The sequence below is a fragment of the Hyperolius riggenbachi genome, chromosome 1 (genome assembly GCF_040937935.1).
Source record: "Hyperolius riggenbachi isolate aHypRig1 chromosome 1, aHypRig1.pri, whole genome shotgun sequence".
Taxonomy (NCBI): domain Eukaryota; kingdom Metazoa; phylum Chordata; class Amphibia; order Anura; family Hyperoliidae; genus Hyperolius; species Hyperolius riggenbachi.
The window spans coordinates 411693892-411707577 of record NC_090646.1 but is presented as its reverse complement, the minus strand read 5'-3'; the positions used below and the strand labels follow the sequence as shown (position 1 = coordinate 411707577).

The 13686-nt window shown below is 43.4% G+C and overlaps 1 protein-coding gene across 2 annotated transcripts in view; it reads left to right on the top strand.

Moving 5' to 3' along the window:
* The window catches only part of DOCK8 (dedicator of cytokinesis 8), a 222880-nt gene extending 213196 nt beyond the window's left edge, over positions 1-9684 (top strand). For both annotated transcript variants that reach the window (XM_068235948.1, XM_068235941.1), the window contains exon 48: positions 6304-9684. In XM_068235948.1, the coding sequence (XP_068092049.1) occupies positions 6304-6364 (61 nt within the window). In that variant the 3' untranslated portion in view covers positions 6365-9684. The remainder of the gene's footprint in view (positions 1-6303) is intronic.
* Positions 9685-13686: the final 4002 nt, after the last annotated feature.

The window sequence follows — 13686 nt, the reverse complement described above, 5'->3', positions numbered from 1 at the left end:
TGTAGGTTCTTGGTCCCCTGTTTTACTCATTTCATTAAGTCACATCACGGCTCTACAAGCTGGATTTGCAGCACATATTCTAGGATACACTAATGTACAGTTAACTCTCAGCAGTTCCTTTAATCACATTTTATGGCCAAACACTGAATTTCAAACAGGTCATCAGCATGGCATACATGTGCCTAGATGCATTTTTACCACTGCCCTAATACTTACATATACTTTGTTCTCTCTGTACAGCTACTGCTTTTCCTAAAGCTAAGTTTCCACTGCTGCGAATCTGGCCAATTCCCCACCCACAAATTCAGATAGGATTTGGCAGCCTATTAACCACTTGCCGACCGCACGCTTATACCGTGCGTCGGCAAAGTAGCAGCTGCAGGACCAGCGACGCAGTACTGCGTCGCCAGCTGCAGGCTAATTAATCAGGAAGCAGCCGCTCGCGCGAGCGGCTGCTTCCTGTCAATTCACGGCGGGGGGCTCTGTGAATAGCCTGCGGGCCGCCGATGGCGGCTCGCAGGCTAAATGTAAACACAAGCGGAAATAATCCGCTTTGTTTACATTTGTACGGCGCTGCTGCGTAAGGCAGATCGGCGGGGGATCGCCTCCATGTGACAGGGGACGTCCTGTCACTGGCTGCACAGGACGGATAGCGTCCTGTGCAGCCTCGATCGCCGGGGGGGGGGGGGCAGCAGGTAGGAGAGGGAGCGGGGAATTTCGCCGCGGAGGGGGGCTTTGAGGTGCCCCCCCCCACATCACCCAGCAGGCAGAAGAGATCAGACCCCCCCAGCACATCATCCCCATAGGGGGGAAAAAAGGGGGGCAATCTGATCTCTCTGCCTGCTACCTCATCTGTGCTGGGGGCTGCAGAGCCCACCCAGCACAGATCAGTAAAAACAGCGCTGGTCCTTAAGGGGGGGTAAAGGTTGGGTCATCAAGTGGTTAAAGTCAATAGGAAGCATTCGAATTGGTGGGCGGGCAAAAATCTGACGACCTGCAGCATATTTTTGCATCACCTGTCCGAATCCCATAGCAATGCATAGTGCGCCTAGAGAGATTCGGCTGCGAGACAGTGGACAGCTGTGCCGGCATTGCGTCTAACAAGATGCATGCCGAGCACAGTGGAAAAATAGCCTGAGAGTTCTTGCTGATTACTTCACAGAAATTACGGTTCTACTGTAAAATCGATAATAGTGGAGATCCTTTGTGTCCTCACATTTAGTTAGTCTCTCAATCATTACCCTGTGCTATTAATGTGAACCATATCTTGGATTCTTTCTTGTAGTTTCTAATGATGGTCTAATAATTAGCCCAGGGAGCTCAGCCTATGTGCTGGGATACTTCTGGACCTTTCTTTGGTTGCTCTACAATTCATTGCATAGGTTATCTTGCAGTGGTATTTCCTCTGTGTCTGACCACCTGGCTAGTTTTTCTAGCAAATGTGTACCTGTCTGGAATATGGGGGGGGGGGGGGGGGGGGGATTTCTTTCTTTAACAATATAAAAATAATTGACCTTGATAGAAATGAGGCTTTATTATTATTATTATTTAGCATGTATATAACGCTGATATCTTACGCAGCACTGTATAGACATGAACTGTCCCTCCATTGAGCTCATGATCTAAATCCTGCCATAGTCATATATCCATCATAGTCTAGGGCCTATTTAGGGGGGGAAGCCAATTGACTTATATATATGTTTTTGGGGATGTGGGAAGAAGTCTGAGTGCCTGGGGGAAACCCACATAGACACGCTATGCAGATAGCCCAAATAAATGAAATTAAAAAAAATCTTTATTTTCTGTTGGATGTTTTTTCCCCTTAACCACTTGCCGACCAGGGGATTTTTCAATGATCGGTGCTGCGTGGGCTCTACAGCCCGCAGCACCGATCAGGAGTGCAGCAGGGCGATCAGACTACTCCCCTTTTTTCCCCACTAGGGGGATGTCCTGCTGGGGGGGTCTGATCGCCGCCGGCTGCATTTGCTCTTGGCTCTTCAAAGCCCCCCTCCGCAGCGTTCTCCGCCGTCTCGCCGCTCCCTCCCTCTCCCTGTGAGCTGCGCAGGACGGATTTCCGTCCTGCGCATTGAAGGATAGGCTTCAGCCTATCATATGCCGGCGATCCCCGGCCAATCAGAGGCCGGGGATCGCCGATCTGCCTTACGGCGCTGCTGCGCAGCAGCGCCGTATGATGTAAACAGCGGGGATTTCTTCCCCGCCTGTTTACATTTTGCTGGCGAGCCGCGATCGGCGGCTCTCCGGCTGTTCACGGAGACACCCTCCGTGAACTGACATGGAAAGGCCGCTCGATCGAGTGGCCGTTTCCATGGTAACCCGCAGAAGACCAGTTTACGCCAATCGGCGTTAGCTGGTCGTCAAGAGGTTAAAGAATGTGCATATTCCAAAGATTACAATGTTTGTATTATACTTTTTGTCTCTCAGTGTATAATCTTTCAATAAGGAATACTTTGTTTAATAAAAAATGAAAAATAAGGAAAATACCTGCACACTTTGTTTATAAGAAGAGGTATGTACTCGGCCCCTGGATAGTACAGAAGGATCCAGTTTCTTATCTCAGCTCTGAACATATTTGACATTTCTTGCTGTTGGAGTGTTTACTCTGATAAGTGGAGGGGTAACTGCTCACACCCTACGGCTAAAGAATATTTCTAGATCCGACTTCGTGTGTGTCCTGCAACACTTGTCCATTGCCAATGTCATTGCCAGTGTAACACAGCCTGTTTATTCAGTGGGAAACTTGTCCATGCTTTGAGTTTGTTTGTGACTGACAAATGGCTTAGTGACAAAGGAGCTTTTATTTGTGTAGATTGTAAACAGAATGAGGATTCTCAGAGTAGTGGGCTGGTGCCTTCCTTCACTTCACAGATGGCTGGAGCTAGGTGAAAGCATTCCAGGCATGCAGGGAATTGCTAGGGAGCTTGATCTGTGTTTTGTTCCTGCCATGGAGAGGGATGTCTAATTAACAGAGAATGTTTTTGCTGATGGCAACATTTTCAGCCCATTAGATATCATCCTTTGGTTTGAACCAGAACTGAGACACAGCTTTGAAAAACAGGGAGACATTCTTCTGATGATTTTTATAATCAGCATTTTTGAGCAAGGATTCAGGCTCACATGCTATGTTCTAAAGTGAATTTTAAAATCTTACCTTACATACATAGAATTTATCTTTCCTTACTTACTGTATCTCTCACCTTGGCACATATGCAATTTTTCTCCTAGTTGATATTTTCACACCTTGTCAATAAAATGCCTTTCAAACCATCAGCAAGCAAGACAATACTTAGGTACATGCACAGAGGTATTATCTGGTCAATGTAAATAACATTTGAATGATTTGTGTTAGCAAAGCATGCTCCGTGCTCAGTTATTGATCTTCAGATACCGGTACAGTGGTGTGAAAAACTATTTGCCCTCTTCCTGATTTCTTATTCTTTTGCATGTTTGTCACACTTAAATGTTTCTGCTCATCAAAAAACGTTAACTATTAGTCAAAGATAACATAATTGAACACAAAATACAGTTTTAAATGATGGTTTTTATTATTTAGTGAGAAAAAAAAACTCAAAATCTACATGGCCCTGTGTGAAAAAGTGATTGCCCCCCTTGTTAAAAAATAATTTAACTGTGGTTTATCACACCTGAGTTCAATTTCTGTAGTCACCCACAGGCCTGATTACTGTCACACCTGTTTCAATCAAGAAATCACTTAAATAGGAGCTATCTGACACAGAGAAGTAGACCAAAAGCACCTCAAAAGCTAGACATCATGCCAAGATCCAAAGAAATTCAGAAACAAATGAGAACAAAGTACTGTAATTGAGATCTATCAGTCTGGTAAAGGTTATAAAGCCATTTCTAAAGCTTTGGGACTTCAGCGAACCACAGTGAGAGCCATTATCTACAAATAGCAAAACATGGAACAGTGATGAACCTTCCCAGGAGTGGCCGGCCGACCAAAATTACTCCAAGAGCGCAGAGAAAACTCATCCGAGAGGCCACAAAAGACCCCAGGACAACATCTAAAGAACTGCAGGCCTCACTTGCCTCAATTAAGGTCAGTGTTCATGACTCCACCATAAGAAAGAGACTGGGCAAAAACGGCCTGCATGGCAGATATCCAAGCAGCAAACCACTTTTAAGCAAAAAGAACATTAAGGCTCGTCTCAATTTTGCTAAAAAACATCTCAATGATTGCCAAGCCTTATGGGAAAATACCTTGTGGACCGAAGAGACAAAAGTTGAACTTTTTGGAAGGTGCGTGTCCCGTTACATCTGGCGTAGAAGTAACACAGCATTTAAGCAAAAGATCATCATACCAACAGTAAAATATGGTGGTGGTAGTGTGATGGTCTGGGGTTGTTTTGCTGCTTCAGGACCTGGAAGGCTTGCTGTGATAGATGGAACCATGAATTCTACTGTGTACCAAAAAATCCTGAAGGAGAATGTCCGGCCATCTGTTCGTCAACTCAAGCTGAAGTGATCTTGGGTGCTGCAGCAGGACAATGACCCAAAACACACCAGCAAATCCACCTCTGAATGGCTGAAGAAAAACAAAATGAAGACTTTGGAGTGGCCTAGTCAAAGTCCTGACCTGAATCCTATTGAGATGTTGTGGCATGACCTTAAAAAGGCGGTTCATGCTAGAAAACCCTCAAATAAAGATGAATTACAACAATTCTGCAAAGATGAGTGGGCCAAAATTCCTCCAGAGCGCTGTAAAAGACTCATTGCAAGTTATCGCAAACGCTTGATTGTAGTTATTGCTGCTAAGGGTGGCCCAACCAGTTATTAGGTTCAGGGGGCAATTTCTTTTTCACACAGGGCCATGTAGGTTTTGAGTTTTTTATTCTCACTAAATAAAAAAAAACATCATTTAAAACTGAATTTTATGTTCAATTATGTTATCTTTGACTAATAGTTAACGGTTTTTGATGAGCAGAAACATTTAAAGGAAAACTTAAGTCAAATAAAAAAAATGACATTTACTCACCTGGGGCATCCCTCAGCACCCCGAAGCTGGATGGTGCCCTCGCAGCCCCGCTCCGATCGCCCTGTCCCCGCCGGCGGCTACTTCCGGTTCGGCGACAGCCGCCGACAGGCTGGGAACGCGGCTGATTTTCCGCGTTCCCAGCCGCTGCTATCACCCTCTATGCTGCTATAGCGTCTATATATACGCTATAGCAGCATAGAGGGTGATAGCAGCGGCTGGGAACGCGGAAAATCAGCCGCGTTCCCAGCCTGTCGGCGGCTGTCGCCGAACCGGAAGTAGCCGCCGGCGGGGACAGGACGATCGGAGCGGGGCTGCGAGGGTACCATCCAGCTTCGGGGTGCTGAGGGATGCCCCAGGTGAGTAAATGTCATTTTTTTTATTTGACTTAAGTTTTCCTTTAAGTGTGACAAACATGCAAAAGAATAAGAAATCAGGAAGGGGGCAAATAGTTTTTCACACCACTGTATATTTCATAAACTTTCATTTATATTAACAATAACATTTCTGTAGCGCTTTTCTCCCATAGCTTAAAGCGCTTAGGCTCTCTCAGATTAAGTAGTTGGTAGTAGGATGAAGTATTCACACAACAAAATTATATTTCTGCAAATGCCAAACTGAACAGGTGGATTTTTAGTCTGGATTTAAACACGTCCAGAGATGGAGCTGTCCTGATCTGCTGAGGTAAGGAGTTCCATAATGTAGGAGCGGCATGACCGAAGGCTCTGGGACTACGACATCTCTGTTCCTCCCTCTGATGTCTAATTTGATGGAGCAAATTGGTCTGTACATGCAGATAGGAACTCAGTATAACAAGTTTACTGAAGAAATCGTGCAGAGATAAATCATAAATAAACAACAGGTAGTGCAGCTTACTTAGAACAGAGAGGAAGCAGAATGAATACAGGAAATCACAATACCATAGAGATCATCACATCATTTTACAGACAGTAACATCTTGCAGTTGCTTTACTATACTGCAGGTTAGTAATCCTGTTGATACTTCCAACATAACTGTATATCAGTGCTTGTGGTAATAGTCTGCCAAGATTGCATGAGCATCAGTGACATAAATAGATCTCTCCTGATGAATGTGTGAGGTCCTCACACAGAAAAAATCCACTGTTTAGTCCAAAGTTTAATAACTACATAAGTGCAAAAATCTGTAAATATTTATGTTATCTGAGTTATAATGGGGCAATCAACTGTACTAATAGGCGCTAGCTAGCAGTGCGTGCCTTACATGTATGCTGGAAAACACCAATGCTCATTATGACTCTTTTCTGTTTCAGGGGACTCTTCCACAGGTCCAGCTTCAGGAAATATGATAATCAAACCTCTCAGAACAGTTGATGGATTTCTGGATCCACACAGCTATAAGAAGCAAAGTCTGTGGTATAGGAGGATTATTCAGTGTTATTAACTTATTGTAGGCCGTACAAAGCAAGGACAGTACAGTCCTCAGACCTATCATCAGGACTCACCAGCAATGCATCTTTGTGGATCGCTGCACAAGAGCCAGGGAAGATCTAAATAGTTCAGAATTGTGATTAATGTTTATCTCTACTTTCCCTACCAAAACAGCAATCCTTATGAAATGATCTGTGTATATTTCAAGTGTGTTAACAAGCAGCGACCCAATGACATACCAGCGATTACTTTGCTGAGCTTCATAGTGACTCATTAGGTAAGCTGCCTTGCATGGCTTAACTACCATGTATGCCTGCAGAAATCCCTTTGTAGGATCCTTCCATCCTGTGGAATGTGAACCAGCCAAGCCATAGGGGTGTGAAGGGAGCAATAAATGTAACTTCCTGTTTTCTGCAAGCATATGAACCAATGAGGCTGAGAAAGAATCTCTTTAATATCATTCCCATACATTGTTGCCATGCGTTCCAGCAAGTTTCCTACAAAATAAGCAGAAGCTGAAGAATGAAGATGAGGGACATTATTTCATGGCATTCAGTTACTAAGTGACTTTTATAGTCCTATATAATTTTGTACTACAGTGAAGCAAACATTTAACCTGAGTCTGGTGCCCATATGCAGTTGGCTTTTCTCCTGAGTTTTCTCCCAGGACATAACATTTTGCAGATGAAAAAGTACAGAAAAAAGTAAAGATAAAAATGTCCTTGCTTGCTGGAGGCTTAAAAAACATTTTATTGATAAAGCATGAACATTTATCCTGGGAGAAAACTCAAAGAGAAAAGTGAATTGAATAGGGGCCCTGAAGAGAAAATGCACAAACATGCCCTGTTGGTGTGATCTGAAGACACATTGAGAACCACTGGACTGGGGTGATTGAGATAAATACAATTACACAGGAATATAACAGCAATGAAAACATTTAAGAGCGTTGCACTTTACGGGGCATTTACATTAAATTCTGACATGTTCCTGTAGTAACTTGAATGTGCCATTCCTTTCTCTTTTATAAACAGCAGCAACACCAGGGGAGGACTGGGCCAGGGGGTAAGTAGGCATTTGCCTCCCAGGCCACACATTAGCCATCTTCAGTGCTCTCTGTGACTGCATGGAAATATTACGAGGCTACCTTTGCCTGTTGGCAGAGAGGTGGGGGATTGTGCTTTGCAACATGCAGGTAATATTCAGCAAGCATTCCCAGTTAGGCTGCTCCATGGAGCTTTGGCATGGGCCTATCATAACTGGAATGGTTACCTGTAGAAAGAGGTCTGCCATGGCCTGACATGTTGAGATTGGAATATTAAATCAATAAAGCTTTGCCATGAACTCGGAGTGCTTGCTGGATGTCATCCATTTCTCAGCCTATATCATCCACATCCTATATGGGAAAGGCTGATATTACAATATGCAAAGTTCACACTTCACATTTGTCACATGGTTTCTTTCTTTCACTTGTGTATGTTGGCTACATGCTGTGGAGGAGCTTGGCTTCTTCTGAAATTCCCTGTCCTGGGCCCTCTTTGTTCTGTATGTCTCTCAAACCAAGCGTCCTTTGTCCTCTGAGCAAGACCCTTGCATTATTCTATCTGCATACATGAGCTGTCAGTGCTCTGCTTCTTTGCATATTATGGTACTTACAAAGCATTACTGCTTCTAAAAACGGCACTGGGATAGTCAGCATATGTTGCCACAACCAAATTAAAATGGTAAATGTCCTCATAAGATATGACAAGGCAGAATCAGAAAAGGGATCTCACTGAGCCTGGAAACCCTCTTTAAAATCTGGACATACTATGTACAGTTAACAAGCAAGTGCTATTGGCCGAGACATGATAATGTTAGTGAAATATGTTTATCGGTTGGGAACGGGTGACATTACTGGAGACAATCATGTAGAATTATATTTTACTTGAATAGTTTTATTTGCTTTTCTGAATGAAGATATTCATGCACACACTTTATACATATGTGTTATTAGTCATTGCATTAGCCATGATGTATATATACCAGCAGAATAGTATTCTGGGCTAATGCCAATGTGTAACAGAGATAAGGGGGTGTAGTGGATAGCTGAAGATGCAAGTGATTTTTATTCCATTAAACAATAAGTGCATAGGTCAGTATGGATGTTCAGTGACAGCTTCTACCACTGCCAGTGAAAATGGACCTCATGCAATCTTTTATGTCTGCAAAGTAGACAGCAGAGGTGTAAATATGCATACGCAAAAAAAGAGGCGGGGGAATAGCTGATAGTAGAATATCGGTAAGATTTACCAATATTCTTCCATTTACAGTGGTAATAATAATAATAAAATACCGGTAAATGTTACTACAGCTAGACCTAACCCTACTCTCACACAGAACCCTCCCCCTTTAATGCCAAACTCTAACCACGCCCCTCCCCTGCTGATGTCTAACCCAAACCACCACCCCCCTCCCCCAAGCCTAACCTTAAACCCCTCCTTCCTGGCGTCTACCCTTAACCACCCCCTCCCACGCCTAGTCTGAAAACTCTCCTTCCTGACGCCTAACCTTAAACCACACCCCTTACTGAAGCCTAATCTTAAGCGTCCCTTCGCTACACCTGCTGCAAATAACGATAATACAGAAAACGATACAGTTCCAAAACGATAAATGTCAAACACAATACATTTCAAAATAATACATTTCAAAAATTTTGGCTGGGCGAGTGGGCGGACCCGGAGCTCACTATTTAGCGGGCGGCCAACTTTCTGCCAATATTTGTATTAGCGCCAATAGCGACGCTCAGATTGTCCATTAGTCGCAATAGCCCAAATTTCCTGTTTCCATAAATATAACTGTGTGAGTAGAGCAGCCTTGAAATGCTGCATTAAGAAGCATTCTGTAGTGTAGGACAGCAATAGTGAAGGTTATATGATATATATTTTTATATAATTCTCCTGCCAGAAGCAGACGTGTAGGTTCATACAAAGAAACGGTACCAAGTCTTTCTATGCTGTTTTTGCAGATTTTAATTTTATAACAGTATTTTCTATTTTGTATATTTTAGAATTATTTTTTTTATATAATATTTGTCAACTTGTTAATACTGTACAGTGCTTATAAATAAAAATGCTGTTTTAAACTCTTATCATGTAAGGGCTTATAAAGCTATTTCTTTTAATTAAACATTTCACAGGCACAGTGACTGGGTTTAAGTGATTATGCTATTATTTGTTTTGCTTGGAAGATAGTATTTTGCCAAAAGCAATAAACTGTGAAACTGCTGATTGCTTAATGTTTGTTTTATATTTTTTACTGTACTAGCAAAAGTGCGGGATATGAAAAGAAAGAGCTGTATGTTTATTAGTAGTAGTAAATATTAAAACGGAACTGTAACCCAAATAACATACTTTATAAAATTGCTTATTGGTTTACAATATCAAAAGGTCAGTGTTTGCCCACTGTCAAATATTTCCTCTCCCTGATTTACTTTTTGAAACGTAACATCTAAAGGCAACATCTTTGACATTAAAAGGCAACCTTTGGTACTGGCAAGTGATCACTGTGGAATTTTAGTTACTGAGAGTTCTAAAGCCAATACAAAATCATAGCTGGTCTCCCAGAATGCTCTAAAGGTAGCCATACACTGGTCGATTTGCCATCAGATTCGACCAACAGATAGATCCCTCTCTGATCGAATCTGATCAGAGAGGGATCGTATGGCTGCCTTTACTGCAAACAGATTGTGAATCCATTTCAGCCTGAAACCGATTCACCATCTGCTGAGCTGCCGCTGTCGCCTGTCCCCCCACACCCACCCCCGGGCCTCTTCTCCGCATCACGGCATCCGATCCGCGTATAACTTTCTGTCACTCCAGTGACAGCAGATGTTCAAATAGAGCGCCCTCTATTTCTTTTTGTACTTCCGCTGTCACTGCAGTGACACAGGAAGGTATACACGGATGCCGGATGTCGTGATGCGGAAGGTGATGCAGAGAAGATGCCAGCCGGGAGTGATGCGGAGAAGATGTCGGGAGCCAGCTTCAGGTAATGTATACCTGCGTCGATCATACGCCGTTAGCGATGCGCTCCCTACTCGCGGGCGATCGACGGTAATTTACCACACGGAGCGATGACGGGACCGATCTATTTCGGGACGAAATCCATCGAAGTTTTAGCGTGAACGATTTGACAGCAGATTCGATCCCAGTGATCGAATCTGCTGTCGATTGGCGGGTAATCTGCCTAGTGTATGGCCAGCTTAAGGGAGAATTCCAAATAATAAACAATCCTGATAAGACTCAGTGGGAGCGTGGGGCTACATACCAATATGCAGCAATATATAGCTATATGAAGTGTTTCAGCTGAAAACAGAATATGTACCATAAAAATGGGTATCCTGAGTAATTTACTGCATTGTACTGTATGTGGTTACAGTTCCTCTTTAAAGGGAACCTAAACTGAGAAGGATATGGATTTTTCGTTTTAAAATAATACCAGTTGCCTGCTAATCCTGTGTCTCCAATACGTTCAGCCACAGCCCCTCAACAAGCATGCAGATCAGGTGCTCTGACTGAAGTCAGACTGGATTAGCTGCATACTTGTTTCAGGTGTGTGATTCAGCAAAAGAGATCAGCAGGACTGACAGGCAACTGGTATTGTTTAAAAGGAAACATCCATATCCCTTTAAAGTGGATCCGAGATGAACTTTTACTCATTGCATAATTGTGTTCCTTTCCTATTGTTTATAGGGCATTCCTCAAGCCAAATACTTTTTTGTTTTTGTTTTAATGCTCTAATTCCCTATAAACTAAATAAGCCACACCCACAGGTTTTCAGAGAGCCTTGGCAGTAGCAAGGGCTCATGGGAGCTCAGTCTGGGCAGGAGGAGGGGGAGGTATTACTATGCAGAGATTTCAGAGGCAGAGGGGAGGAGGGAGGTTTTTTTGCTCAAGATGCAGATACGCCTGCCTCTGCGAAATGTTTACAAACAACATGGCTGCTGTCATTGTATCACAGGAAGAAATATTCTTATTCTATTAAAGCTGTTTGCAGCTAGATTTTCTGTGTAAACTATCTAAACTTTACATAAAATATATAGACAAGTTACTTGTTATAGTTAGTTTTTCATCTCAGATCCACTTTAAAAGGTTCCCTTTAAAGAGTCTGAAGCGAAATCCCCCCAAAAACCAGATACTCACCTAAGGATAGGGAAGGCTCTGGGTGGGTGCACGAGAGAGCATACTCGCGCATGCGCAGTACAGAGTGGCCCGTCTTCGGGAGCACTCTGGTTCTTGAAGATTTCTGAAGTCTTCCCCGCAGCGGCAGAGAGCAGTCTCCGACCCATCGGTCGGAGACTGCTAACGGGGGAGCCAGCGCTGGAACGACAGGGCCAGGGGAGGAAGGGAAAGGCTCATTAGGACCCAGAGTATGTGTTTTTGGGGGGGGATTTCGCTTCAGACTCCCTTTAAAGAGTAACTGTTGGGCATAAAATTAATTATTTATTTTTATCTGGTAAACAAATAATAAGGATGCTAACCAGGTAATCCAAAAGTTAAAATCACTCTTACTTTTCTTGTTGATAAATGATCATTCCCCAGTTTACCTGACTCTTATTTGGTACACACAAATTACATTTTAGAAAGAAGACACCCCAAGGTATTCCGTTAGGGGTATGGTGAGTTCATAGAAGATTTTTTTTTGTCACAAGTTAGTGGAAAATGACACTTTGTGAAAAAAAAAACCAATACATATCAATTTCCGCTAACTTGTGACAAAAAATAAAATCTTCTGTGAACTCACCATACTCCTAACGGAATACCTTGGGGTGTCTTCTTTCTAGAATGGGGTCATTTGTGGGGTTCCAATACTGCCCTGGCATTTTAGGGGCCCTAAACCGTGAGGAGTAGTCTTGAACCCAAATGTCTCAAAATGACCTGTGAAATCCTAAAGGTACTCATTGGACTTTGGGCCCCTTAGCATAGTTAGGCTGCAAAAAAGTGTCACACATGTGGTATCGCCGTACTCAGAAGAAGTAGTATAATGTGTTTTGTGGTGTATTTTTACATATAACCATGCTGGGTGGGAGAAATATCTCTGTAAATGACACATTTTTGATTTTTTTTTACACACAATTGTCCATTTACAGAGAGATTTCTCCCACCCAGCATGGGTATGTGTAAAAATACACCACAAAACACATTATACTACTTCTCCTGAGTATGGCGATACTACATGTGTGACACTTTTTTGCAGCCTAGGTGCGCTAAGGGGCCCAACGTCCTATTCACAGGTCATTTTGAGGCATTTGTTTTCTAGACTACTCCCCACGGTTTAGGGCCCCTAAAATGCCAGGGCAGTATAGGAACCCCACAAGTGACCCCATTTTAGAAAGACGACACCCCAAGGTATTCCGTTAGGGGTATGGTGAGTTCATAGAAGATTTTATTTTTTGTCACAAGTTAGTGAAAAATGACACTTTGTGAAAAAAACAATAAAAATCCAATTTCCGCTAACTTTTGACAAAAAATAAAATCTTCTATGAACTCATCATACACCTAACAGAATACCTTGGGGTGTCTTCTTTCTAAAATGGGGTCACTTGTGGGGTTCCTATACTGCCCTGGCATTTTACGGGCCCAAAACTGTGAGTAGTCTGGAAACCAAATTTCTCAAAATGACTGTTCAGGGGTATAAGCATCTGCAAATTTTGATGACAGGTGGTCTATGAGGGGGCAAATTTTGTGGAAACGGTCATAAGCAGGGTGGCCTCTTAGATGACAGGATGTATTGGGCCTGATCTGATGGATAGGAGTGCTAGGGGGGTGACAGGAGGTGATTGATGGGTGTCTCATGGGGCGGTTAGAGGGGAAAATAGATGCAATCAATGCACTGGGGAGGTGATTGGAAGGGGGTCTGAGGGGGATCTGAGGGTTTGGCCGAGTGATCAGGAGCCCACACGGGGCAAATTAGGGCCTGATCTGATGGGTAGGTGTGCTAGGGGGTGACAGGAGGTGATTTATGGGTGTCTCAAGGTGTGATTAGAGGGGGGAAATAGATGCAAGCAATGCACTAGCGAGGTGATCAGGGCTGGGGTCTGAGGGCGTTCTGAGGTGTGGGCGGGTGATTGGGTGCCCGCAAGGGGCAGATTAGGGTCTAATCTGATGGGTAACAGTGACAGGTGGTGATAGGGGGTGATTGATGGGTAATTAGTGGGTGTTTAGAGGAGAGAAGAGATGTAAACACTGCACTTGGGAGGTGATCTGATGTCGGATCTGGGGGCGATC